Raw genomic sequence first — 27,176 nt, 5'->3', positions numbered from 1 at the left:
GCTCTTAGCAATTCTGAGGCCCGTATCCCTCGTGGGGACAGTGCAACCCAAACCCCTGTGCACCGTGCTCTTTTGCAGCAGCATATGCTTTCCGGCAACCCCTGAGGCGGTGCTTTGGGCTACTTGTAGTCCTGACCCCTAGCAGGGTTTCCACCAAAGATTTCCGGCCTACACTCCACGAGTGTTCCATGGGCTGGTATTTTGTGATTCCTCTCGAGGACCCATTGCGATCCCTGGTCCGTTGGCCTGTGGGTCCCTGTGAAGGTAACTTTCATTTTCCGTGGGCTTTCCTGGTTGCTTCAGACATGCCCTGACTCTCCTTTGCTTGGAGAGTCCCCAGGACTTTGCTGGTCCTCACCAAAGCAGATTTCCTCTGACCACGTGGATTGCAGTTGCCAAGGCTTGTTGATGTTCCATCCGGACACTGACCCCCCCCAGCACTCTACATCCTTCGTGGGACAGTTCACCTCCGGACTTTGTTCGTCCTCGACATCTCCTGGTCCCCGTGGCTGCAGAGTTCAGCATCGTATCATCTCACCTGAAGCACCTGACATCAGTGGGCATTCGTCTACCGAGCCCCTGGTCACCCTGCAGTGACCCTGCAGTGACCCCACTGCTTTCAGGTTCTTCTCATCCACGATCCAGGCTTGGATCACAACGGACACTTTACCTCTTCACAGCAGCAGCCCTTTTCAGCATCACGCCTTTGAAAACAACAAAGATTCCCGACATCACTTGACACCTATGCACCCGGCTTCCCTGGGTTAGCTAACACGAGTACTCCGGTGCTCAAAAGAGTGCTGGCCTTAGAACTTTCTATGTTTGAAAGGGTTTACTCAAAGTCCTCTCCAAAGTGTCCTTAATCTTTAAAATTCCAACCACGACTTTCCCTTAGAGTTGTACGGAGCTCGCGCCTGTGTTCTCTCACTGAACCCTTCCTCCTTGGGTCCCCTGTGTTACTACCTTGGGTGAGTCCTTGTGGTCCCAGCGATTCTATGTGCTCTAGGCACTGTATCTAGTCAAGACGTGGTTGTTATACCACTTTCTTAGTATATGGTTCGGTCTCCCCCTGGAGCCCGCTGTGTATTGTGCTATTTACTGTCGTTCTAGTGATTTAATATTGTGTGCTTTGTTCTCCAATCACATAAAGAGATCAGAGTAGCGTCTTTAGTAATAAAAACATTTTACATATTCCTTGTGTGGTTCTCCTTTCATTTGATCATTCAGGAGGTTCTGATCTGGTAAAAGAAGATGCTTTACATTCCTTCGAGACTTAGCCTGAAGGCTGCTCTCCATAGCTACCACTAGGATAGCTTTCAATAAAGGTGGTATTTAACCTAATCATCAATAAGGGTTGTTTGGACTGGTACAGGGTGCCCACTATAATTAGTGGTCAGCATATACCAGGCCAACTTCTCACAGGAGGACAGAGTGCTTCCGTGTCCAGCTCCATTTCCATCGTTCCGGTCCTGGGGCCATCACCTTAGGCAGGATATAATTATCCAGTTTTGTGGGTTAGGTGCTTCGTAGTCCCCACCCAGCTATCATTGAGAACCTCGCAAGTTCACCAAGGCCCAGCCCCTCCGGCCCACTCTCAGCCTCGAGGGGAGACACGGGGAGTCCCGGGAGCAGTACTCGTCGCTGTCTGCCCAGGCAAGTATTGCACTCCTGGCGGCATGCTGGGTTTCCCACCTCTAGTTCTCCCTGCTCCCACAAACCTCCTCGGCAACGGTTAGTTCTGTGGGCTCCTCAAGGCTTTCTGTTTCAGCAGGTGACCCAGACTACCAGTGTTCTGGGTCTCAACATGTCACCTCACATCTGCTGTCACCAATTCGTCACCATAGGTGGTTGTCCCACCCAGCCTATCCATCTCTCAGGGCCTCGTCCCGTCGCTGTGATGTGCCAAAAGAAAAGACTTCAGGCGGGCCAGGGGTTAGACAAATACCACAGTTCACCACATCTCCTAGGTGGTGTGGGTTGACTGGAACGGGGACCTCTGTCGGCGCCGACCCTGCCCCATTTGGCCTCGTCCGACTCGGCCTCGCCCGGCAACGACTCAACCTCAATTACGACAGGCTCCGGTTCTGAAGAAGGAAACCGTGCTGGAGCGGGGAGGCAAGCCGACGGCGCTGACTCAGTCTCAACCACAGCAGGCTCTAACTCGGAAGTAAGGAATGGAGTCGGAGCGGTGAAGGCAAGCCTTCGGTGCCGAACCGGCGCCGACCCGCCTCCAAACAGACAGTAGCTTATCCGTAAGGCCGAGGTGGGCTCAAGTCAAAGGTACGAGCATCAGCAACCACCTGCGACGCCACAGAGAGCCCCACTGGGCTATGCAGCAGGTTAGGGGTGCTATGGTCGAAGAGGGGGACCCAGCCGGGCCGGGCCCTGACGCCATATCTTCATCATCCCTAGAGGCAAGGGGCGCAGTTGGTGCCAGGGGCAAACCCGCCGGCGAGTACGCCGGAGACCCTGCACGTAGCGGAAGGTCCGAGGACACCCGAGGGAGAGGAGGGGACCCAAGGGAGGCCTGCAGGGCAGCACCATAGGCCCCCCTATGGGTCAGAGTCCCCCCAGCGCCAGGAAAAGGTGGATAGGGGAGGTACGACTCCCGGGGGCGCACGTCCGGCGAATCCTGGGAACCAGTGCCCCCGCCAACAGAAGGAAAGGAGGTCGAGGACCTCGGCAACATGCTCCGTGACGTACCCAGAAGGGATGAACGACACGCCCGGGAACCAGATTGCGACAGACGACGTAAATGTAACCCACTGCCACCGGGACCTGCTGCCGAAGAGTAAGCCGGGGGCTGTGACGAGTCCGGCCGGGATAGGCGAGCCGAAAGCAGCTTCATCCGGTGCTCCCGCCGGGACTTCGGCTTGAGGTGTTGGCAGACGTAACAATCCGTTGAGTCATGGTGTTCACCCAGACACCACATGCAGGTAAGGTGTAGGTCCGTCGCGGACATTTGCCGCGAACAGGAGGTAAACGTTTTAAAACCCGAAGGCATCGCACACTGTTCCAGACGCGAAGTGTCAAAGGGGGCCGAAAAACAGGCCAGAGGAACAGCTTACTCCGGATCCACATTGCACGCGGACAAGGAAACCAACTTCAGTGTGCTGGGAGGGACTTCTATGACCTCGTTGACGTCACGTCGGTGGACGACATCAGGGCGGGGTCGTGTGGTGCCGTCCCCCGGCACACAGAGTTGCTGCTGCAAAAAAAAATCCGGATCCAGTCTGAAGCCTGGGGATAATTCTAAGTTAAGGAATATCCGGCTAGATGTCTCTATCAGATGAGAATGTCAGTAACACTAGCCAGTGTATACTACTGTCTATGCCGCTGTTGATAGAAAAGGGCACTGAGAATGGCTTCTGTGCTGGGATCAAGCTTCAGTCCAGGAGCAGCGATATCGATGTCCGAACCAGATAGCAAAAAGAAACAAAACAATCTAACAAAGGAACCGAGGAACATGCACAATTCACACTGGAGTAGCAATACCTCATGACTCGAAGACTTCTTTGAAGAAAAACATGCAACCATCCGAGCCCAACACTAGATGGCAGGATATGCTAAGCAAATGTCACTATGGCCAACACAAGCTACAAATGTAGACAAATTCATAACAAGTTTGCTCTTTTGTAATGAGATTTTAATATCTGAACAAAAATTCGTAAGTTTGCGTCTATGACTGTTTATTCAAAATTCCTAATAGGAAACACTACCAGGATGGGGTCTGCAACTGGGAATCTGCAAATGCATTTACAGGACATATAAACCATTAAAAGCAAGCAAGGGTGACGCAAGTACTTCAGCAAGGGAGTGTGGCCTCACATTTTAGGTTTAATAAGAGTTGGCAGAAAATGGGGCAAAAGATGAGGAATCAGCCTAAGATTGCTGAAAGCTACGAAAAGCAGCCAGTGGAGGCATTCAGGATCTCAAATGTTTTTATTCATCAATTTAGGCTGAAGTTATGATGGCAAACTTACGTTAAGGTAAACATGATATACCAAGGGTTTTGAATCCACACTTCATACTGAAAAAGGAAGAAAAAATTCGAGAAAGTAAAGCAGAACCCACCACTGGTTTTAGACTACTTTATTTGGTAAAACTCAAAAATCAAGAACAGGTGATTTTCTTCAGATTAGAGAGCATGTACCCTCTTATGCCCAAAAGCGAAAAACTGGTGTTCGATCTCCCTCCACTCACTATATTCCTGATCTTATTCCTTCAGCCAAGGGAGTCTATTTGGAAGGAAGTAGAAATGGGCAGAGTGAGGGAAGGAAAACACACAAGCTCTGACCCCACACAGAGCACGATTCAAGATAAAATTATTATTAACCAGCAAATGTGAGAATCACATTTACATAATTGACCAATATCTCCCCTCAGGCCCACAGGGGCACACACCACTAAAAGCTCCGGTAGGCCTATGTCCAGAAAAAGTTCTGTCACGCAGCTAAGAAGCATCCACGGGTTCACCGAAGCATCTGCTGATGGTATGACTGCAGTCTCTTAAATGTCCATGTCCCAAGTGCCATGGCTGTCCTTTCCAGACAGGACCAGCCACAAGAAGAACTTGGTGCGGGGAAAATTTCCCATTAACAAGTGTACTGGACATCAGAAGTGTTAGTGGATCCTGGTAAGCTCTTCCACCATCTTTATTAGGTCATCCACTGTGCCCTCACGTTTCATTCCGGTTCCATCATCAATCTGAAGGAAGAGAAGAAAATGTCAGCATAAAGAATTATATTAGCTTGAGAAATCAAGCAAGGTACAAGTCTGGTCAAACTACAAAGCGTGGATGCGGTTAACACCACCACTCAACCCCCACCCCCGGTGTATTGAATTGCCATAAAAATGCATTGTAGTTTGATTTTTTCACCAAAGGAACAAAAATATCAGGCATTAGGAATACAGAGAATACTTTGCTAATATCATTTCTCAGTAGAAAACTGGTTCAGGAGTCCCGGGAGACACAGGGGCTAGTGGGCACAATGGTGCCATTTGGGGGCTTTCTTTCCACTGATGTCCCAGTGCTTGATCAACTGCTGGTTGTAAGAAAGTGGCTCTGTATATACTGCACCAAAGTAAGGTACAATGTGCACAGAGTCCACAGTCCCCAGAGGTTTGGCAGAGGTTAAAGTTAGTTATAACCTTACTCTCTAAAGTGGTAGCTTGGTCGAGCAGTAAGGCAGTATCAGACGACAGTGTAAAGCATTTGTTGTACACACTCAGACAGCAAATAGTCTCACACACAAGAAATGAACTCTAGGCCAATTGTTTATTTTAGAACCACACGTAGGTATAAAAATACTTTCTCAGAATGAGATGCTACAGTTGAATACTTTCAAATAGCAATCGACATTTCAATGCAATAGATAAAGTTGTTGCAATATGCAACACAAGTTAAACACAATTATAACATTGAGCTCATTGGGGATTTTAAGTAAAATGCAAATGAAATGGGATAAACACTGGTGGCCCCCTACACTAGGACCTACCCCCACCCCTAAGGAGATGGTTAAAAACTTGGGCGTGATGTTGGACGACTCACTCTCGCTGGAAACCCAGGCCAAGAGAGCGGCTGGTACCTGCTATGGCCGCCTACGCTCTCTTAAGCCCATTCTGGGTTTCTTTGAGCCACATACTCGGCAGATCATAGTCCAGGCTCTAGTCTTATCCCATCTAGACTTCTGTAATGCTCTTTTGGTTGGGTCTAATCTGACAGTGATAAATAGGCTACAGAGAGCCCAAAATGCTGCTGCTCGTATCCTGTGTGCACTACAAAAAACCTGTCATACCTCACCTATTCTCCGCCGTCTTCACTGGTTGCCGATCAAACAACGCATCCAGTTTAAAACCCTATGTTTAACTCATAAAATTATGCAAGGTGTTGGCCCCCAGATCTTGCAGGAACTATGCTCCCTCTACGTCCCTACGCGTGCCCTCCGTTCGGCGGACTTATTTCTTGCCTGTACAATTAAGATCCGGAGGAGTAGAGCTGGTGGCCGCTCCTTCAGGTATCTGGCCCCGAAACTCTGGAACTCTATCCCTTTAGGAGTTTGGTCCACCTCTAGCCATTTGCTTTTTCGCAAACAGATTAAAACTTGGTTGTTTTCCTCGATCTAATTTTCCTTTGCTGTTGTGCTGCTGTGCCCTCTGGTATGTTCACAAGCGCTGGGACGCCCCGTTGCTGGGGTAGCCATGCGCTATAGAAGCAGATTTAACATAACATAACAATATCAGTTACTTTACGTATGTTTTTCTTACTCCGGGCTGGATCCTGGTGCATCTCCTGTAAACAGTTTAAAGAAATCGTTTTTGTTACACAGGCGATTTTTAAGGAATATCTGTATGTTTCAAAAATCTACTCTTAGGATAACATTGCCTGGTTTTTGCCAGAAATTCTTTTATGGAGGAAAATCAGTTATAATTACTTTTTAAGGTCAGTGCTGGGCACAAAGATCCAGCACTGGAATCTCTCCTGGTAACAGGTGAGTACTTTCGTTTTCGTTGATCGGGTGATTTTTAGTGAATATTTCAAAGTTTCAAAACTCGACACTTAGAAGAATTTCCAAGTGAAAGCCAGTCAATGTTACCCTATGGAGAAAATGTAGGTTATCGATTTTCAGGTAAGTACTTGACTGGCAGAGTTAAGGTTCTGGGGTTAGACTCAGGGGTCTCCCAGGTTCAGGTAGGTACAGTAGTTACACCCTCAGCGGCACAGGGGCAGCCGGGTGCAGAGAGAGTAGGCCCAAAGTTAGCCTATGGCAGGTAGGAGGCCTTTGGTAGGTGGCGGCTAGCAGGCAGACCACACAGCTGTACGAGCTGAGCTCTGGGTCACTTACACAGGGCAAGTGGGGAAGTAGAATAGAACAGTTGCTGCACTTCCAGTGGCACTTGTGCGGCTGGGTGCAGGGTGCTTTTGGGCCTTCAGACGCCCAATGGATTTCAATGAGAAAGCTGCAAGACGAACAAAGGCTGTAAGCTCGGGGACGGAGATTCTTCAGGTGCGACCACCACTTTGAGAGGTAAGTTGGGAATCTGTAGGTTAGGTAGACACCCAGGAGTTGGGCACAGGGGGCAGTGGGGCGCCGGGTGCAGGGGTGTCTTTTGGTGTCGCGGTTGGAGGGGTCCCTGGTTGTGAGGCTGCAGGCATCGCCAGGAGCGTCGAGTAGGGTCCTTGGGTGCTGGATTCTTGATTACAATCGTCGGGGAATAGCCTTGTGGTCTTGGTTCACTCAGGCACAGGCCGGGCACGGTGGGTGCAGAGTGTGCTGGATTCGCAGTTCCTGGCTGGGGTTGTTGCTGTTTGAGCAGAACCGCTGCTTGTGGGAGTCCCAGTCTTTGGATGAGCAAGGCAGTCAGGTCCTCTGGGGTTTTCAAGGTTGCTGACCACAGGAGACGCCGGGATTTAGCAGGAGCAGGTTCGAGAGTCGACAGGCTAGTAGGGCTGGGGCCACGTTAGTTGGTGTCGTCCTCTTGTTGGCAGCTGCACAGCAGGTCGTCTTTCTTCTTCTTCTTTGTAGTTTCGGAATCGGGATCTGAGGAAGGAAGGTTGAGGGTGCCCCTAAATACTAAATTTAGGGGCGTTACAGGTAGGGAAAGGACAGGGACCAATGGGTCCCTTTTCTGGGATGAGGACACCCCCTATCCTGCCACTCTCCAGTAGGAGGGGGGCAGGAGCCTAGCCCTGATTGGGTAGGGCTCCCCATCCTCAAGAGTTGTGCTTCACCTCGCCTCCCCCGCCTGAGGGGTGGGGTTGGCAGAGGCTGGGACACCCCCTTTCTTCACTTTGGTTTTCCCGCCTGTCTTCCCACCAGAGAGGGGGGTCAGAACCGGTGGAGGCTAGTTGCTGAGTACAGCAAGTGGCCTGGAGAAACTCACAAAGGCGGCATGCCTTTGAAGCTTCACCTGCCCATCCTGGGGGGGGGGGCTGGGAGGGGGAGGCCTAGCACCTCGCCCCAGGATGTGCATTGTTGCAGGCCCACAAGAGCGGATGGCTCTCTACCCAGGGGTCCAGCAACATGTCTGCTGGGTGGCAGCCTAAGCAGCCTCTCAGTCAGGACGTGGGTTAGTTTCAGGGGGCAACTCTAAGTTGCCCTCTGGCGTGCCTTGTACATTAAATCCCACACTGGCATCAGTGTGGATTTAATGTGCTGAGAAGTTTGATATAATAGTCGTATCATGTGCAGAATCTTGTAGGGAAAACCCCATACGCTGCAGAACAGACAGCAAAAAGCCCCACTTTAGGGATTCAAAGGCTTTAAGGGCATCAAGAAAGACCACCTTCGCACTGCGCTCTGGATCTATCTCTTGAATACCTGAAAACAGGGTGCGCAAGTTGTATAAGTTGGCACTCCCTGGGATGAAACCCGCCTGATACGGTCGCACAAGCCCATCCATCAGCAGGCTTAGGCGATTTGCCAACAGTTTAGCCAATATTTTTACATTGCAATTTATTAGGGACAGGGGTCTGTAGGAGTCCCGGTTGTCGGTGGGCTTGCCTGGTTTTGGAAGGGATATAATGAGAGCCTCTCTCATGGTAGGTGGGAGTGTTCCCAGATGTAGTGCCTCCTTGTAGAGTTTTTTTAAGAAAGGGAGTTAGCGTGTCTGTAGGTTTTATAAAATTGGGCCGGTAGCCCATCTGGTACAGAAGCCTTGCCCGACCCCAGCTGCATAATGGCAGCTCTTATTTCGTGCTCTTTAAATTGAACTACGAGAAATTCTGACTGTCACTTAGTCATCCCAACTCTACCCTTTCCAGGAAGGGGTTTGTGTCTAAGGAACTGCTCTCAGAGATGCATACAGCGTGAAGTAGTGCCCCAAAAAGCCTGCAGAATCTCTTCAGTGGTTTTGTGGGGCTCGTCTGCACCCCTAATTTTCATGACAGCATTAGAAGAATGGGGTTTGCGCGTCATCTCTGCTAGCGCTTTCCCCGGCCTCGCCCCCTCTCCATATTGCCTAGCTCTGTGATATTTACCGGGGACAGCCCCTCGTGTTCAGCTGTAGTTTGATACTCTGTTAGTGTTTCCCTTATACCAGCTTGCACCCTCTCCGCCCCTGTTGCTTTCAGTTCAGCTTCTAAATCACACAGTTTTTCCTCCAAGCCCTTTAAGGTATTGTAGATATCTTTTAGGATGCCCCCCAATTTAGCAATACATATGAAATGAAATGAAAAATTATATTTGTATAGCGCCGAAACTACCCGGAGGCCTCGCAGCGCTTACATTGATTGTAATACTGAGCTGGCCGCGGGGTTACCGAGTTTTGGTGTACAGATGTGTCTTCAGCGCTTTCCTAAAAGCCATCCTGTTGGGGATCCCTCTAAGGGCAAGAGGGAGGGAATTCCAGAGCCTGGCGGCCGTGTGGGAAAATGAGCGGCCGCCCCACCTAGCTTTGTTAATCTTTGTTGTAGTTGCTAGATGCAATGATCCGGAGCGAAGGGCTCTGGGGGGGACATAAGGCAGTACTAAAGGACACAAGATGGCCGGGCCCGATCGATGAAAAGATTTGTGGACAATGCACATGGCCTTGAACTGAGCTCTGGCGGCGACTGGAAGCCAGTGAAGATCGTTCAAGGCGTGCTTAGCAGACTGCCAGCGAGGGATGTTGTACAGTAGGCGGGCGGCACAATTTTGGGTGACCTGGAGCCTGTGGGTCACAGCTACCGGTGCTCCCAGATATAGCGCGTTTCCATAGTCCAGGCGAGAAAGGATCAGGGCCTGGACCAAGATTCTCCTCGCCTGGAAAGGGAGCAACGGGAGCACTTTACGAAGCATCTTCATGAGCCCCGCACATGTGGCCGCTGTTTTAATGGCTTGAGCCGAGAAGTCAAGCGACTTGTCCAGCCAGACGCCCAGGCTCTTTATCTGGGGTTTGGGGGGAGGGGGGGAAGGGCGCCAAGGCAGGAAGGCCAAATAGAGGCCAGACAGGTCGGAGGAGGGTTGCCCAGGAGCATGACCTCCGTTTTCTCCCCATTGAGTTTGAGGCAGGACAGTTGCATCCACCTAGCTACAGCCTCTAGACAGGGACCTAAGGTGTTGGACGACCCATCCATGTGGTCTAGAGAGACCACCAGTTGGGTATCGTCTGCGTAGGTGACAATACGCACGCCGAAGGGTTGGACTATCCCTGCTAGAGGTTGCATGTAAACGTTAAAAAGCGTGGGGCTCAGGGAAGAGCCCTGAGGCACCCCGCAGCTAAGTGGATGTTTGATGGAAACAGCCTCACCCTCAAACACCTGGAAGAAACGCTCTTCCAGGAAGGTATCGTCACTTTTAGGGCCTCCCAGACCATCGCCAAGGCAGGAACCGTTTCTATGTTACATTCAAAAAATTTCTCCAATTCCCGCCCAGTTCCACCCTAAAGAGGGTGTCAAGTAGCGATTGTCCGGGGAGTTTCCAGGACATGCGGGTGACAGGGGACCCCTGTGGGCACAGCCTCAGGCAAACCAGGGAGTGATTCAGTATTTTCTAGCTAGGTGTTGATTGTGAGAGATACAGGGCCCAATGCCCTTGGACACCAACCAAAAGTCCAGTCGGGACAAGCTAGAGTAGGCCGCAGAATAGCACGTTCCCTCCACTGGGTGAGCAAAGCGCCATCAGTTAATTAGGCAATGCACTTCGACGATGGACTGCAATTGGCGCTGGGCCTTTGTGCAATGGTGTGGCTGAGGGTGTGAGGCAGAGATATGGCTGTTAAGTGAGGCTGAAATCTTCGCCCCAAATGACGTAGGAAGACCCAATGTAAATGACGAACCCCCATAAATCGGTGTAAAACATCTCATCTAGGATGGGTCCGTAGCAATTCACCTTTGTTTTTTTTTTTTTTTTACTTTATTTTTGAGATTTTGAGTGATAAGACATCAAAAGAAAAGGTGCATTCATGTGTACACATTCCAGTCACAGTCTATACAATGCATGTACAGTATCAGGGCCATTGGATACAAGCCATCCCATCATATTAACATTGTGCATTTAGGTAGTCCGTCTTACATTTCACCCATCCTGTGGTCAATTCGTATCTTAGATTACCCGCGTCCCCAAGTCATATCTACAACTAGCTGTTTCTTCAATGTAATAATTACTACGAAGATATGTTAAGTATCCAGCTCGTGTATACAAGCAACTCAAGTGCGATCTAGCCAATGCAGGACTGTCCAATAATATCACATTGTAGTCCAAAAAACATTTATTGCACAGCATTCCCTCCAGTACCCAACTTCCCAATTCATACTGTAGTAATCTCAATTGCGTGTCTACCAGTACCTCATAAGGGAGCCCCCAATGTGTCTCTAGGTGTGCTACCCGTCCTCAACTGCATTTCCACCTCCCAGTAGATAGGAATGCAACGGAGCCCAAATATCTGTGGGCCGTGAGGCTATCGGTAAGAACTCAGAGTATGTACTGATCTGTTCTTGACAGTAAGTAAGATCATGCATCCAATCCTTAAATTCCGGGGCTCTGCCCCTGCCCCATTTGCAAGCAACTCTTCTTTTGGCAACTAGAAAGGCAAGTGCGATGAATTTGCGGTATGATGCCTGTATGGGCTCCACGTAACCCAGGAGAGCAAGAATAGGGGAGGGTGTCACCTCAGTGTCAATCATTTTGGACAATGCTGCAAACACCCGGCACCAGTATAGCTGTACTTCAGCACATGACCACGCCAGATGCAGAAAATCTGCCCCAGGGGCATGACTTCTATCACAATTGTCAGTGTCACGAAGTTGAAATCTACACATTCGGGCTGGAGTGTAATACAGTCTATGGACACATTTATAATGTATAATTCTGAATCTGCTGCTAGAGGAGATTCGCTCTGTCTGTTGTAGACAAAATTCCCATTGTTTGTCGGTTAGTGGCACCTGTAGTTCCCAGTTCCATTTTGCTCTAGCCGCTAAAGGTGGGGTGTCTATTAGTGAGTGGACCGATCTGTAGTGTGTCGAGACCAGTTTTTTTGGAGTATCGTCTTGGAGGATGCGTTGCAGTGGTGCAAAGGTCTGAGGTTCAAGAGGGAAGTCAGGTGTAAGCGATTTAATCCCCTGACGTAACCTAATGTACAAGAAAACGTCAAGGGGCGATGGCTGTATGCCTTCAAATAAATGTTCCATAGAACGGAATGTTCCATCATGGTACAGGTCCACCCCACGTCTTGACGTGGATACTGTGAATTAGCTTACGAAATCCTGCTTCCTGTAATAGAGGCATACTTGGATGATAAGCGAGGGTCAAGAGTGGTGCATACCGCATAGCAATCTCCAATTTGGCAGCCAGTCGGGTCCATGCGGTCACCGTGCTCATCCCTGTTGTGGGCGTCATATCCCTGCCCGGAACTAAGGCATACAGGGCACCTTCTATGGGAATTGGATGAGCCAGCCAGTGTTCCGCTGCCAGTTGGGGCATGTATCTTGTCTGACGCACCCAAAAAAAGGCATAGCGGGCCTGGGCAGCCTGATAATACAGCTCAAAATCGGGAATGCCAAATCCGCCCTGGCTGTATGGTCTAATGAGGACGTCCCATTTGAGTCGGGGTGATTTTCGGCCCCATACTAATCTAATAAGCTCCGTTCGGAGTTGCTGAAAGACAAACCTGCCCGGAAAAAAAGGAATGTTCAAAAACAAATATAGTAATTGTGGCAGGATCACCATTTTAATCAGGGATGTTCTACCCGCCATGGAGAGAGGCAGGGTGATCCAACGCGTAATATTGTCTGTAATACGAGTCATCGTCGTGCCATAATTGGCCCTCAATAGTTCATCCCGGTCTTTTTCTATGTGGATGCCTAAATATCGAAAGTCTCCTTCGCACCAAGCAATTGGATAGTCTAGCACAAACCGTTCTGTGGATGTCGTGAGTGGAAAAATGCAGGACTTGCCCCAGTTGATCTGGACTCCTGAGAGCCTACCAAAGCGAATAAATTCTCTAAGAATTGGATTTAAATTTTGACTGGGATCACGTACATACAAAGTAATATCATCTGCATAAATAGATATTAGTATTTGCCTTTGAAAACACCGTAGCGCTTTGTCCCCATGATTTTGCCTCAATTTAGCCGCAAGTGGTTCTGTAGCTATGGCAAACAGCAGCGGTGATAGGGGGCAACCCTGTCTGGTGCCCCTAGTGATAGGAAATTCAGAGGAAAGCCTGCCATTTATAAGCACTCTGGCTACTGGGGCCTCGTATAATAGCCTGATCCAGGAGATAAATATGACTGGGAAACCCATGCGCTCCATTACTTGGAACACATAATCCCATTCCAAGGAGTCTAATGCCTTCGTGGCATCAAGGAAAACGGCAGCCATGGGTTGGTCTTCATGCACTGTTTAGAACCGAAAAAAATGTGCGCAAATTATGTGACGTCGCTCTGCCAGGCACGAAGCCTGATTGATCAGGCAAAATCAAGTTAGGAAGAAGGAGATTAATACGGGTAGCAATCAGTTTTGCCAGGATTTTCACGTCGCAGTTAAGCAATGAGAGGGGCCGGTAGGAATCGCATGTATTCGCCGGTTTCCCTGGCTTTAGGAGCGATGTGATAAGTGCCCCACGCATAGATGGGGGCAAGTGTCCCACCTCAAGTGCGTCCTCGTAGACCTCCCGCAGCACCGGTGCCATAAAATCTATGTATGTTTTTATAAAACTCTATGAGGATCCCATCGAGTCCCGTAGCCTTACCCGACTACATGTGCATAATTGCCTCCCGCACCTTATCCAATTCAAAAGGGGCACTCAAACGCCCTCTGTGCGTCGCTGAGCCACCCCAGGGACACATCGTCTAGGTATTCCTGTAAATGTAAAGCACCAGTCCTAGTGGACGTGTATAATGAGCTGTAATGTGCCACAAAAGCGTTGAGAATTTGCGTGGTATCTCTATACACCTCACCCTCCGAGCTTTCAAGTTCTACTATAATATTAGGGGGCCGTGTCAGTCTTATCGTCGCAGCCAGCGCCTTGCCTGGCCGTTCTCCTTCGCCAAATCGGCGAGCAACCCAATGTTTGCCTCTAAATTTGGACTCTCTAGCGGCTTCGTCAGTAAATTCAGACAATGTCTCACGTAGGCTTGAGAGGGTGGCATCATCAGGACAGTTAGCCAGTGACGTTTCAAGATTTTTAAGTTTAGATTCTAGGTTCGTAAGTCGTGCCACTATACTCTTCAGAACTCCCGACCCCTTAGCTATGCAGATTCCCCTCAACGTCACCTTGAATGCGTCCCAGATAGTTTCTACGTCATTCACAGAATCTTTATTGCGCTTGAAGAAATCTAAACATTCTTCCCGCAATTCCTCTTGAAATGCAGCATCAAGTAGCATCGTGGGTTGTAGCCGCCAGGCTGTCGTCGGGGGACCTAGGTCCGCAGATCTCAACGTGACCTTTACAGGCGAGTGATCGGAGTATGTTCTAGGGAGGTGGTGTGCCCTCACAAGTGCAGCATAACGTTGTGAGGATCTGAAGATATAATCAAGTCTTGCCCATTGTAGGAGAGTGGGGTCTGCAATCCTATCGTCACCCCAGATTTTTGCTTTTTGCTTCACTGGTTTACGACTTTCCCTGGCTGTGGGCCTGCTATTCAGACCCACAGCCTAGCTGTTCTCTCTCTAAATTGACAAGCATGTACTTTAGGTGCATTTACCAATTGGTACTGGGCCACCTTATCAGTCCCTGTACACAGGGCATAGGTGTACGCAGGGCCTACCAGGGGCTGAAGCATGTATTATGACACCCCTGGCTGGCCATCTAAATCTGACACAACTGGCTGCATAACTGGCCCCTCCCTTGAAAGGGGAGGAGCCGAGACGGACGGACGTGGACCGTCTCGGCTCCCGGTCCGCGCGCTGCTCCGGCCTGGAGCCCAGCGTCCTTAGGAAGCCCTCCACGATGCGCACGCTTCCTAACTGAAGCGGAAGGTGTGGGGCACCTGCAGGGCTGTCCCGATCGCGGCTGGTGCCTGTGGAGCGGCGTTGGTTGACTGCTCCCGATCCCTGCCTTGGACCCAACATGGCGGCCGCCCGTTACCAGCCCGGGCTCAACAACAATGACGAGGAGCGGAGCCTATGGCGGCCTGCCGGGGGCGAGTCGGACAGGCGCTGGTCACCGGAGCGGTATGTAGGGCTCTTACCGCGTCCCCCGCTGCCACCCGCCGAGACTCTGCGGTCATTCCAGGGGCACACCAGGAAGGGGCCGGTGATTGACGGCGGCGCCCTCTGCTGACGACGGCGCCGCCTCGAGACCATCCTCACTTACCTGCTACGGGGGCCAGACTCCGTTCTCCGCATCAGACGGGCCTGGACCCGAGGGCAGAGATGTGCCCCCCCCCCTGCTGACTGCGCTGCTTCGCGCCAACGGTGCCTGACTCCAAGATGGCGCCCTTGGGGACACGCCTCCTACGACCGGCGGACACAGGCTCCAGGGACACGAACACATGCCAGGGCGGATTAACCCACACGCAGCTCTCCGGGAACCAGCAGGACCGCATCCATAGCATCAACACGGTCTCCCCTCCCCCCCCCCCCCCCCCCCCCCCACGCTCAACACCACCACCCACATTGTGCTTAACTGGGCTCTGGTGAGAGGCCTCCCCTTCCCTTCAAACCTCTGCTTCAAACTTTGCTGCCTTCCATCTCTGCCTGGGCGCCTGTGGTCTTTCTCCCCTGACCCTCCTCTGGTCTCCGGATCGATCTCTGCCCCAGGTCCTCTTGAACGATGAGGCTGCGACTTTGCTGCGGACTGCCTTTCTCCCCCTGGACCTGCTGGCTTTGCCAGCCCTCTTCCTGAACTCTCGGACTTGGACCTTCGTGCTCCCCGCCATTTTCTCTGTATGACTTGCCTCTTCTTCTAACTTTTTTCTTCCGCCATTTTAGTGATCTCTCACTGTTCTTTCGACTTTCCTATTGTCTCTCCTGATGCCTTTGATACACTCCTCACTGTCTTATTCACCACTATCTGCTTCCCTCTCTCGTTTATCTCACGTGCCTGCCTTCTCTGTGACTCTTAGAGTATATCCAGTCCTTTCCCTTCCCTATGTATATAGAGATAGCTCTAATCACTAGTATATGCTGTAGACCGCTGTGCTCTCCACCATTCCTATGTGACTCTTAGAGTATATCCAGTCATATCCCTCCCTATGTATATAGAGATAACTAACGACTAGTCTCCTATGTGACTTTTAGAGTATATCCATGTGTATCCCCTCCCTATGTTGATAGTGATATTACGAGTATAGGCCTAGAGTACATCCATTTGTATACCTTTTTGTAACGCTTGTAATCCTAAATCCGTATGCTTTCAACTGGCTCTTATGTAATGCAAAAATGTGCAATCATTTTACGCATGTACTTATGTTTTCAACCGGATCCTATGTAAAGCGCTCTGACACCTTCGGGTAAAGTTCGTTATCTCGCGTACCTGCCCTCTCTGTGACTTTTAGAGTATATCCAGTCCTTTCCCTTCCCTATGTATATAGAGATAGCTCTAATCACTAGTATATGCTGTAGACCGTTGTGCTTTCCACCATTCCTATGTGACTGTTAGAGTATATCCATGTGTATCCCCTCCCTATGTTGATAGTGATATTACGAGTATAGGCCTAGAGTATATCCATTTGTATCTCCTCCTTGTGTGATTCTATCTCTTGTAAATTTGCAATTTTTTTCTGTCTGTACCTTTTTGTAACGCATGTAATCCTAAGTCCGTATGTTTTCAACTGGTTCTTATGTAATGCAAACATTTTTGCAATCATTTTACGCATGTGACCGTCAGTCCCTATGTTTTCAACTGGATCCTATGTAAAGCGCTCTGACACCTTCGGGTAAAGTTCGCGCTATATAAAATTGCATGAATAAATAAATAAATAAATAAACAGCTGGGGCAAGGTGGTGTAAACACCCTTTGCTGTAGATATAGTATACCTATATCTAACCCCAAAATGGACACATATAGTCCTACCAGTCACTCCTATGGAAGGCTTTATCAATCCTGAAGGCAGAGTGCTTGGAATTATGTGAGATGGTGCTCTGGCATGAGCTGAGCCCGTTTGCAGCTTGCGGAACCAAGTCCTAATAGCTGTTCCATGATAACGCTATACCATATACTCTTAAGTGTATTATCTACCTCGCGGTAAAATGCTAACTCTGGTATAACATTATCAAAACATGTCGAGTAAGGTGTCATACGATTTGGAATACTACCCCCTCTCCAATTCTGGCGACGGGGGTAGCATTCCACCCTTCTAGAGGGACACGACATGTATGTAACTGTGAACCCCGGTTAAAGTTAACTCGAGCCTCAGCATCACAAAATGGATGCTGCCACCACAGACAAGTCTGACCTCCTGCTGCTGGGAGTCCTTCCAGCGAGGATGGCTTGGACAAAGGGTTTCCTGCCTTGGGAGGTGCTAGCACCACCCCAGACAGGATTTTGTGTATTGAGGTAGGGAGGCCTGAAAGGAATGAGACATGCCTGGGGCACACAAGGTGCCCTGTGCATACACCGGTTCAAACCAGTTGCTGGGGCATCCCAGCCCCAGCTCTGGCGGGAAACCGGACAAAGGATAGGGGGTATAACCTCCCCCATTCCTGGTCCCACCCAGGGGAGGGACCTAGTCAGTAGTGCAGCCCCCTTTAGGAGAATAAAGGTAGGAGCTGGTCCCATTCCAAATTAGATTATCCTGAACTATTCTACAAGAAGAAACTCTGGCCTTCGACGTTCTGCTCCACAGAAGACTGAAGAATCTCCCTTGTGGGCAAGGAGTGTCCACCCTGCAACTGCAGGCACCATCAAGCGTCCAGCGGCTTCACTTTGTCGTCTTCCCTCGAGGATCCAGACTTCAGAGCCCGACGAGACCCGGATTCCCAGACCTCTCCGACCTCAACCTGCATCTACAGCAAAGCTGAGACCCGTGGGTGCGACGAGACACGTGGGACCGGCCATCTTGAACGAACCTGCACTTCGCTTCCAGCACGACTCCCGAGGTAAACTCGACCAAGTGCTTTGGGGACTTGAGAAGCCCCAGCCCCGAGCAGCCCCTGCACCGAAGATCAGCCCTCCAGCATCCACGAGATCTGCGTGGGGCCCTTCTGCTTGGTTCCTGCTCGACGCATTGTCTGGTCACTTGCCGGCTGGCTAGTGGCCTCCTAGACGACGAACTGTGAATTTCCACTGCTGATCTGGTTGCTCCAGATTGGCCCTTGCTCCCTTCCAAAAGAGGGGCACCCCGGACTCTCCTAGTCCGCACCAGACGCTTTCTTCACTCACCGCGTGGGTTGCCTTTGCCAAGGCCTGTTGCCTCCAATCCCGGATCCAACACCGCCGACAGCGAGAGCCTGCGTGGGACAGCTCGTGCCTCCATCCCTGGTCGTCGAAGACACCTCCTGGTCCACGTGGCTGCAGAGTCAAGCGTCCACTCTTAACCTGATCGCGACGACGACATCTGGCTCCTTCCTGGTTCCACTCCAGTCACTGGCTAGTGACTGTGAACATTGTCCCCTCTGCTTTCAGGTCTCCTTCAACAATCCACCCTTGGATTGCACCGGACATCTTCCTCCTGGTCGCCTGCAGCATCTTTTCTTTCAGGCTCCATAGGCTTCAACGCGAGAACCTGACGCACTTTGACACCTATGCACCCGCAGCCCGTGGGTGAGGTAACGAGAGCATTTCGGTGCTCAAGGGTAGTTTAACTGTCCTAGTGTCCAGTTCCACAGTCGTTGTTGTCCTATCTAGTCAGGATTGTCCGTACTCACCTTTTCTTTGAACTATACTGTCCATAGACGTTGTTACGCATCTCGCGTGTGAGTTCACACTCTGCACACGCGTTCCGTGGGCCTCCTATCACTTACCTGAAGTTAGTGTAGCGTGGACCCATCGATCCTACAGCCTCTGGACAGCTCCATTCCGATTATCGACTTTCACATTCCACTTACTTAGTATATGGTTTGTCGTGCCCCTAGGGCACCATTGTAATTTTGTGCAACTTGTAGTATTTTTCGTAAGAGATTGTCATGTGCTTAGCCCTCTGACCTCATAAAGAGTTCAGAGGTGTTGTTATTAATAAATATACAGTTTATTTTCATAACAACCTGTGTGGTGTCCTTTCACTTGGTATTCAAGGGGTTATATTGTGGTAAAACAGCTGGCTTCACATGCCAAAAGAGTTTAGCCTAAGACTGCTTTGTCCATGCTACCATTAGGATAGCTGGTCTATAAGGTTGACTTACAACCAATCACCATAAGGGTTGTTTGGACTGATACAAGGTGATCACTAGAACTAGTGAGCATCATATATCAGGCCAACTTCTCACACCCATGATCATGCTTGCGCTGTGAAATGCATACCTTCCATCGTGTCAATGTGCAGGCGCCTCCAGGTGTCTATCAAGTTGTGATCTTTGAGTAAGCGAGTAGCGTTGTCCGAGCCTTGGTGTAATGATGAGGGGCAGGGTGCGATCTGTCTACAGTCGGGTCTAGTGTAGTGTTGAAATCTCCCCCCCATATGAGGTTCTGTGGTCCCGTACCCACTATTGCCGCCCATAGGTCAGTGAAGAACTGAGGGTCATCGATGTTCGGGCCGTAACAGCATACTAACGTGACTGCAATATGTCCTAGTCTACCCCACATCATACAATACCTCCCCTGAGCATCCACTGTGGTGCCTACCATAACAAAGGGCGTGCTCTTCTTTACTAGTATCGCAGTACCTCTAGCATAGGGTGAGTAGGAGGAGAAGGCAGTATGCATCGCCCATCTGCTGGCAAAGGTGTGAACAGTCTGTGCTTTAAAATGGGATTTCCTGGAGTAAGGCTATGTGTACAGAGTGGCGGTCAAGGTAAGCTAGAATTTGTCGCCTTTTCCTCGGGTCTCCCAGGCCTCTAACGTTCCATGTCAGTATATTTAAATTAGAGTCTCCCACGATCTTGCTTGTACAACGGGATTAAGCAGTGTGTCGGAGAAGGCCTCACAGGCAAGGCTTCATAAGCATTGCCACCTGGAAATTGTACCTCCCCCCAAGAAAGACAGTCATGCAGCCCAGGCCCGGCAGCACTGTACATGTCAATGCAGTGTCGCGAATGAACGCGTGTGTGTACCATATGCGCTGTGGGGGCTATCCTCCATCGTTCGCCATATTGCAATCCTGTCGGATCTAAAAGTAGCATCTCTTTGATATCAGTTTCGCCCAAATCTGTAACCCAATTTTTAAACACCCTGTCACTATCAAGGGTCCCCTTCCCACCCCCCTCCCACTGAGGCATCCCCAACTTGCCATTATCCCCATCCCTCCCCCCTCCCTCCACAACAATTAAACACCCCAACATCAGCAGTGAAGCAAACATGACCAATGGGGTATTCACTTCGGGGATCATCCAAGGTATGCACATAGCCACCCCACACGCCTTGCCCTTCATCCTGTCCGGCCTCGGTCGGGCACATTCAAGAGAAGGGGGTGGTGCCTGGAATACATTACCACCAACAGTCCAATACCCGTCCATGGCATTCTCAATCAGCAGCGGTGTCTTCTCGCGATTGCAGCCCTCCCAGGGGCCCTCAAGTTGATGTCAACCAGACATCTCTGCACTGCAGTAATTAGAATTCTAGTTCAAAGATCTCCATTCAGCAACTGGTCATCGTCCTGCCCTTCGTCGCCATTATTTCTATGACCAGTCCGCGCTCGCCTTAGAGTTTTCAAAAAATCATCCACTTGCTACGGAGTTGTGAAGAAGTTTTGCTTCGCTTGGTGAGCCACTCTCAGCTTTGCTGGGTACAGGAGCGCGTAGTCGATCTGAAGCGTACGTAGTTTTTTCTTGACCTCCAGGAAGTTACGCCGCTGTTGCACTATAGGCGTGAAATCTGGATAGATGGAGAAGCTGACACCATCACATGTGAGATTTTGGTTGGCGCGTGCTGCCCTCAGCGCAGTATCTCGGTCCCGGTAATTTAGGAGCCGTGCAATGATGGGTCGTGGTGGGGCCCCGGGTTTAGGCCGCGGTCCCAGCAAGCGGTGTGCTCTTTCAACGATTAATTGTTTGGAGAATGCTTCAGCTCCAATCGCAGCCATGAGTATCTTCTCCACGTATTCTTCCATGCGCCCCGTGTTGGTGGACTCCGGCACGCCTATTACGCGAATATTATTGCGCTGGCTGCGAACTTCCAATTCTTCATTCTTCGCAGCAATAATTCTGAGGACATTGTCCATTCTCGAGAGTTGTGTAGTATGCGAGGCCGTGGTGTCATCGTTTTCAGATATTCTCCTTTCGGTTTCAGTGATACACTCCTCATGGACATCCATCTTCTGTACAATGGCGTCCATCCGTGACGACATGCGGTCTACCTTGTCCACTATTGTTGCAAATCCCCGTCTCATTTCCTGCATCATCTGTTGCGTGTCCGACGAAGAGGTGCTAGAACCCGTGCCTTTTGTCAATGGGCTTTGGGAGCCTCCTGTGTCCGGCGTGTTTCGCAACCCTTTCTTGGCAGTGGGGGCCTCAAAGGTCAGTTTTGGTTGTTGATTATCCTGTTTACCCATTTTGAGACTTTTACAGGAACTTGTAGTGGATGGTGAGGGTCCCTTCCCTCGTTATTCCAGGAAAGGGTAGGAGCCAGTATCCGTGAGCAAGTAGCAGTACAATTGGGTGTTTCTACAACAGTGTACCGGGAGATCCGGGCCGGCGCCACCCTCCGCGGTGTTTCAGGCAGGGCAGTGGGCGCAATACACCTCTTCCAATAGAGTAGTCGCAGCCTCGCACAGCTTGGTGCACCAATAGTACCTCTGGTATGTCTAGATATGCTGTCTCGTGGCGTTAAAGCACTAATGGTAGGAGCTACAATGTATTATATGACGTTATTGCTCTTTCGCAGTATCAAGGAGTGACGCAGCCAGTGTTCATATCCCTCTGTGCATATCCGCGTAGCTGTGGCTCTGTTTGGCAACATGAGTGTCCTTGTTCACGTAAGAGATATTGCACATATTTCACGGCGCCCTCCTCCTGTGCAGTTATCACTCACTTTGTTAGGCCGGCTTCTATACTCTCGAGGAGCACATGCAAAGGACAGCACAAACTATCTTTCAACCTTTTGCCCCACGTTACATCTGTTATGGCAGCATATTTGCACCCATCTTGTCAGGGTAGTCTTAACTCCTCAGGGCCGTGCACTGACTTTGCGTATGTGATATGCCCCTCAAGGTGTTACCTCGTCGCTCTCATAAGTGTGCGTTGTTGCGCAATATGGTGTTATCGATTGTGGCCTACCGTAACGCAGCAGGCTTTGCTCCAGCGTGATTCGAGGCCTTGCAGAGCGCCGTCGATGCAACTTGCGAGTCCCTTTGCACAGTTGGGACCCTCCGGTGATTCTTACGGCGCCAGCCGTATCTGGGCTTCCCTCACGAGACTTGCACGGAGCATTCCCGTTCTACTATGCGTCACAGTGGGGAGCCGTTCCACGCCCTGGTCGGCCCCAGCAGGTACTCAATATTATTTTCAGCTTATTTAGGTTCCGCAGCCGGGGGTCAGCGCCCCGCTCCCGTGCCCCGATGTCTTTCTAGGGCCGATGGTGTCGCGCCCTGCCCCCACAGTGCAGAGTCGCTCTTTAGTCCCTTCGCAGCTTGTAAATGTAAATGTATATGTAAATGTATAGGCATTTATATAGCGCACTACTTACCCGTAGGGTCCCAAGGCGCTTCGACCGCTGCGAAACCCTTCCTGGCTTCCCTGAGAGATGGTCCCTTAATGGGTATCTCCAGGGTGAGACCAGGCATCCCCGGCGGTCTGGTGGGGCCGTTAGTGAAGATGAGGCAAGCTTATGCCCAGAGTTGCCGAGTGTGATCGCTGATCAGAGTGGGCACCGAGGTGAGAGAATTATCGAGTCCGCTGACCCTGGTCCAGAAACCTGCCGCGCCGGGAATCGAACCCTGGTCCCGGGCCGTCCTCTGCTCTCGGGTCTGCCGCCTCTAACCAGTGAGCCACACTACTTCATAGTTTGAGCTTCATACCGTGGCGCCGAGGCCTCGTCCGTTAGTATAACGTGCCACCGCCTACCGTCATGCAGTCGCCCCACTAGGCGTCACAGATAGTGTTGGCGGTCCGAGGTCCCGGTCCAGTGCTTGGATCTCCTGTATCGTAGCCGCTCCGGAAGGTGGGCACTTCACGGCGGCGTTTGTCTCGCGGCCTGTGCGCCTCGTGTGATGCCGCGGTCTCGCGTAGTCTTCTAGTTCCCACAGCTCGCTCCGCCCAACTCAGGCACAGCTCTCGGCCAAAACTCCGCCGCTGTTAATTAAATCATGCAGCATCGTAGAGCTCCCAAATTTGCACCGGAGTTACAAAACATCACTATCTGCACTCGGTTGTGTTTCTTTCCGGGTAAGGAGTTAGTTATAAAGGATAAATGCAGGATTGTCTGTCCAGGCTGCAGGAGCCTCACGGAAGTGCGGCCATTCTGCTTGTGCGCCCTCTAGCGCCCCCAGCAATTCACCTTTGTGATTGAATGAGATGTCAGTCACCCCCAGATTGCATCTCCCTTGGGGATCCTTAATGCCCCCCTCTGCTACATCCAGGGCCTGCCTCTGCATGATAATGGCTGTCCCCCTCGAGTAAGAGGAAGAGGAGGCAAAGCATCTAAACACGGCCCAATGTGAAACAAATGTAGGGGCAGTCGCCAGGGCTGTGTGGGTTTCGTGTAACAGAGCAATGTGGATATTGTGCCTATCTTGATAACGTGGGAGGTGTTTCTGCTTTCGAGGATTCCCCAGTCTCCGGATGTTCCATGTTAGTAGGTTCAGGCACGTCTGCTCGTTGTTACCAGCCATACATTCTTACATTCTGGTAAAATGTCAACGCTGCTGCCTTCTCCAGGTCTCGCCTTTTGACTAACGGTCTGTAAAGAGCTGCCTTGCTGCGCATTTATACTGTGTGCACTGTACCAACTATGTGCCCAGCCACCCCCTTGCCCACATCGGCTACCCCAACTTACCGTGAATTAATCTCCCCCTCCCATTTCCCTTAATGGGCCTCGCACCTGCGACCGATGCGCTCTTTCAACAACCAGTAGCGAGGAGATTGCTTCCTTTCCAAAGCAAGTTGTCAGTAAGCGTTCCACATATTCCTCTATCCTCCCGGTATTTGGTAGATTCAGGAAGTCCCAGGATCCGAACGTTGTTCCTTCTGGAGCTGGCCTCAAAGTCTTCATTTTTTGCTGCTATGATCTTCAAAAGGCAATCCATTTCTTTACTTGCTCGGCTTTGCGAGTGGTGCTGTATCAAAGCTCCGATATGCTATGTTCTGCCTAACCTATTCTTCTGGCCTGTTTTTCCAGTGTTTGGGTGAAGTCCATGCGGGTGCACATGGAATCCATTTTGTAATCAATCGAGTCGAGGCTGCGCTTCACTGTTAATAATAGCGTCTTCATATACTCCGCCCCGTTCTGCTGTCCAGGATTGGACCTATCCATCATGTCTGCCTCACGATCGGAACTGTGCTCCCTCACTGGCTCTCGGGGTTCGAAGGGCAGCTTTAGCGGTTTCCCATCTGACTAGCCCATTGTCTTCCCGTTTTCCCGAGGGATACTCCAGCTGGCAATGTCCGAGGTCAGCGAAGCGCTGTATTTCGTGAGGCCTGCTGGTTCATCAGCATGCGCCCGCTTAACCACCAGGCCCTTCGCTAATGCGTCACAGTCAGCGCCTCGGTAGTAGACTATTCCCTCAGCAGGCGTCCCAATGGTGTCTGGCTCAAGGTTTAACAGCAGGCAGGACACGACTCCGCGAACCGAATGGGGAGGCTCAGGGCCCCGTAGCTACAACTAGCAGCGCTCAGAACTTCCCCCACTTTTGTTGCTATGCTCTCACCCGGTCCGATGCGGGACTCACAATTGAGCTTAAAGTGGGAGTTCAACTGTGTCTTCTTGTGGTCCTGGCGAATACGTGAATATGGTCTGCATGGCAGGTCGAATAGGTCTCTGTGTACAGGGGAGAACTGTACCCCTCCGCCTAGCCCCCCAATATATGCCCAGTACTCACTCCTTCAGATGTAGGGCGTCCGGCCAGGCTTCTCTTCAGGGCCAAGCTCTCGCTGGGCGGGGGTAGGCAAATGTGGGGGGTGGGAGGAGAGCAGATTCACAATCCAGCCCCTCAGCCCTCCGAAACATTGAGTGGGTGGAGAGGAGGTAAACACCTCTCGTTTTCTGATTTCTTTTAGTTTTGATCCGTGTTCAGGTGCTTATAAACACTACACCTTACCCCCACTTGTTGATGGGGCGCGGCGGTTTTTCTCTGTGCAGATCTGAGGCCGCTGTGTGCACGCTCTTGTACATGAACAGAAACTATGACCTATGCCCTGGCAGTCTACTGTTTAGAGCAGAAGTCACAGTGTTGTTGCGGGAGACAAATGCAGACTGTGGTGCCCTCAGATAGTGCTGGTGTCAATGATGGTGCTCAACCAAAACAGAAACTAGATAGCCCACCCACAGTAGCTAGGAAACAGTTACTTATGGGTTACACTTCACAAGTTCTAGCTAGACAGCTGATGGCTTTTGATGCCCGTACAACAGAGTTCCCAAGCATGCTTGAGGAGGGTGAGTTTCTAAACCACAGCTCGTTCATAGAACTAGATTGTAGCAGCACTATCGCCATTCACTTTTAGACCCCATGACCACAAAGAACAGCACACCATGTGTGAGAAGTTGGCCTGGTATATGATGTTCACTATTCTAGTGAGTATCTTGCACCAGTCCAAACAACCCTTATGGTGATGGTCGTAAAGTCAACCTTATAGACCAGCTATCCTAGTGGTAGCATGGACAAAGCAGTCTTATGCTAACACTTCAGAGAGCATGTGAAGCCAATTGTTTTACCAATAACAATCCCTTGAATACCAAATGAAAGGACACCACACAAGGTATATATCAAATATATATTTATTTATTACTAACAACCCCTCTGCACTCTTTATGAGGTCAGAGTTCGAGATACAGCACAAGTTACTCAATAAGCATACTATCAGTTGCACAAATACAATTCTGCCCTAGGGGCCTCACAAACCATATACTAAAGAAGTGGTATGAGAACCACTTCAGGAAAGGTGAGTAGGCCTAGGGCCTAGGAAATCGCTGGGGATACACTGACCAACCAAAGGAATGGAAGTAGGAGGCACACAGGATGAGTGTGCAGTGTCTAAACACACACGCGGGTTACCATAGACTTTCAATGGTAACGTAAAGTTTACAAAGTAGTTGATTTCGGACACTTCCGGGTGGACTACGGGAAAACCCAGTTAAACTAGGACACTTGGATAGTTGTTACCCACGGGAGCACCGGAGTACTCAAGTTACCTCACCCAGGGAAGCCGGGTGCACAGGTGTTCTTTTGTGTCGGGTTTCGTCGTCGAATCCTATGGAGAGCTGCAAGAAGATGCTGCAGGCGACCAGGAGGAAGATGTCCGGGTGGATCCAAGGATGGATTGGAGTCGAGAAGAACCTGAAAGCAGAGGGGACAGAGTCTGGGTCACTAGCCAGTGACCGGGAAGGAACCAGGCGATGTCAAGATGCAATCAGGTGAGGATGTGAAGCTTGTCTCTGCAGCCACGTGGACCAGGAGGCGTCGACGACTAGCAGGCGCTGGATACGGACTGTCCCACGAAGGATCTCGTTGTTGGCGGTGTCGGCTTCCGGATTGGAGTCAACAAGCCTTGTTCAGACCAGCAAGGTCTGGGGAGCTTCCCCATTACAGGCAAGCAGGAGCAAGCCCAGAGCAACCAGGCAAGCGGTGTTGATTCAAGGTGATGTCTTCAGGAGGGCCACTAGCCAACGGGCTAGCAACCGCGAAGACGCGTTGAGGAGAAATGCAGGCACAGGCCCTACGCGGCACTCGTGGAGTGCTGAGCTTCGGCGCACTTACTGCTCGGGGTTGGGGCTTCTCAAACACCAATGCACAACTTCGAGGACGCCTCAGAAGCTGCGCAGTTAGCAAAAAGCAGGTACTGCAGGATGTCCGGTCCCACGTCTCCGCCACGGGTCTCAGCTTTGCTGTGGATGTGGGTCTGAGTCAGAGAAATCTGGGAGTCCAGAGGCTGCGTCGCTAGGTCGTCTGGATCCGGCTGGAGCGTCGATGAAGCAAACCGGCAAGTTACTGGTGGTGCCTGTTTGCACAGGGTGGTCACTCCTTGACCACAAGGGAGATTCTTCAGTCTTCTAGTTGCAGTAGAATG

General features: G+C 50.7%; 1 protein-coding gene across 1 annotated transcript in view; it reads right to left on the bottom strand.

The window, feature by feature from the left end:
* Nucleotides 1-4,077: 4,077 nt before the first annotated feature.
* DDB1 (damage specific DNA binding protein 1) overlaps nucleotides 4,078-27,176 on the bottom strand; it is a 1,014,306-nt gene continuing 991,207 nt past the window's right edge. Inside the window, exon 27 of the mRNA XM_078680637.1 lies at nucleotides 4,078-4,707. Within this exon, the coding sequence (XP_078536763.1) occupies nucleotides 4,624-4,707 (84 nt within the window). The 3' untranslated portion in view covers nucleotides 4,078-4,623. The remainder of the gene's footprint in view (nucleotides 4,708-27,176) is intronic.

This window comes from Lissotriton helveticus, chromosome 3_1, assembly GCF_964261635.1.
Source record: "Lissotriton helveticus chromosome 3_1, aLisHel1.1, whole genome shotgun sequence".
Classification (NCBI taxonomy): domain Eukaryota; kingdom Metazoa; phylum Chordata; class Amphibia; order Caudata; family Salamandridae; genus Lissotriton; species Lissotriton helveticus.
The sequence above is the reverse complement of the archived record's forward strand: the minus strand, read 5'-3'. Positions and strand labels throughout refer to the sequence as shown.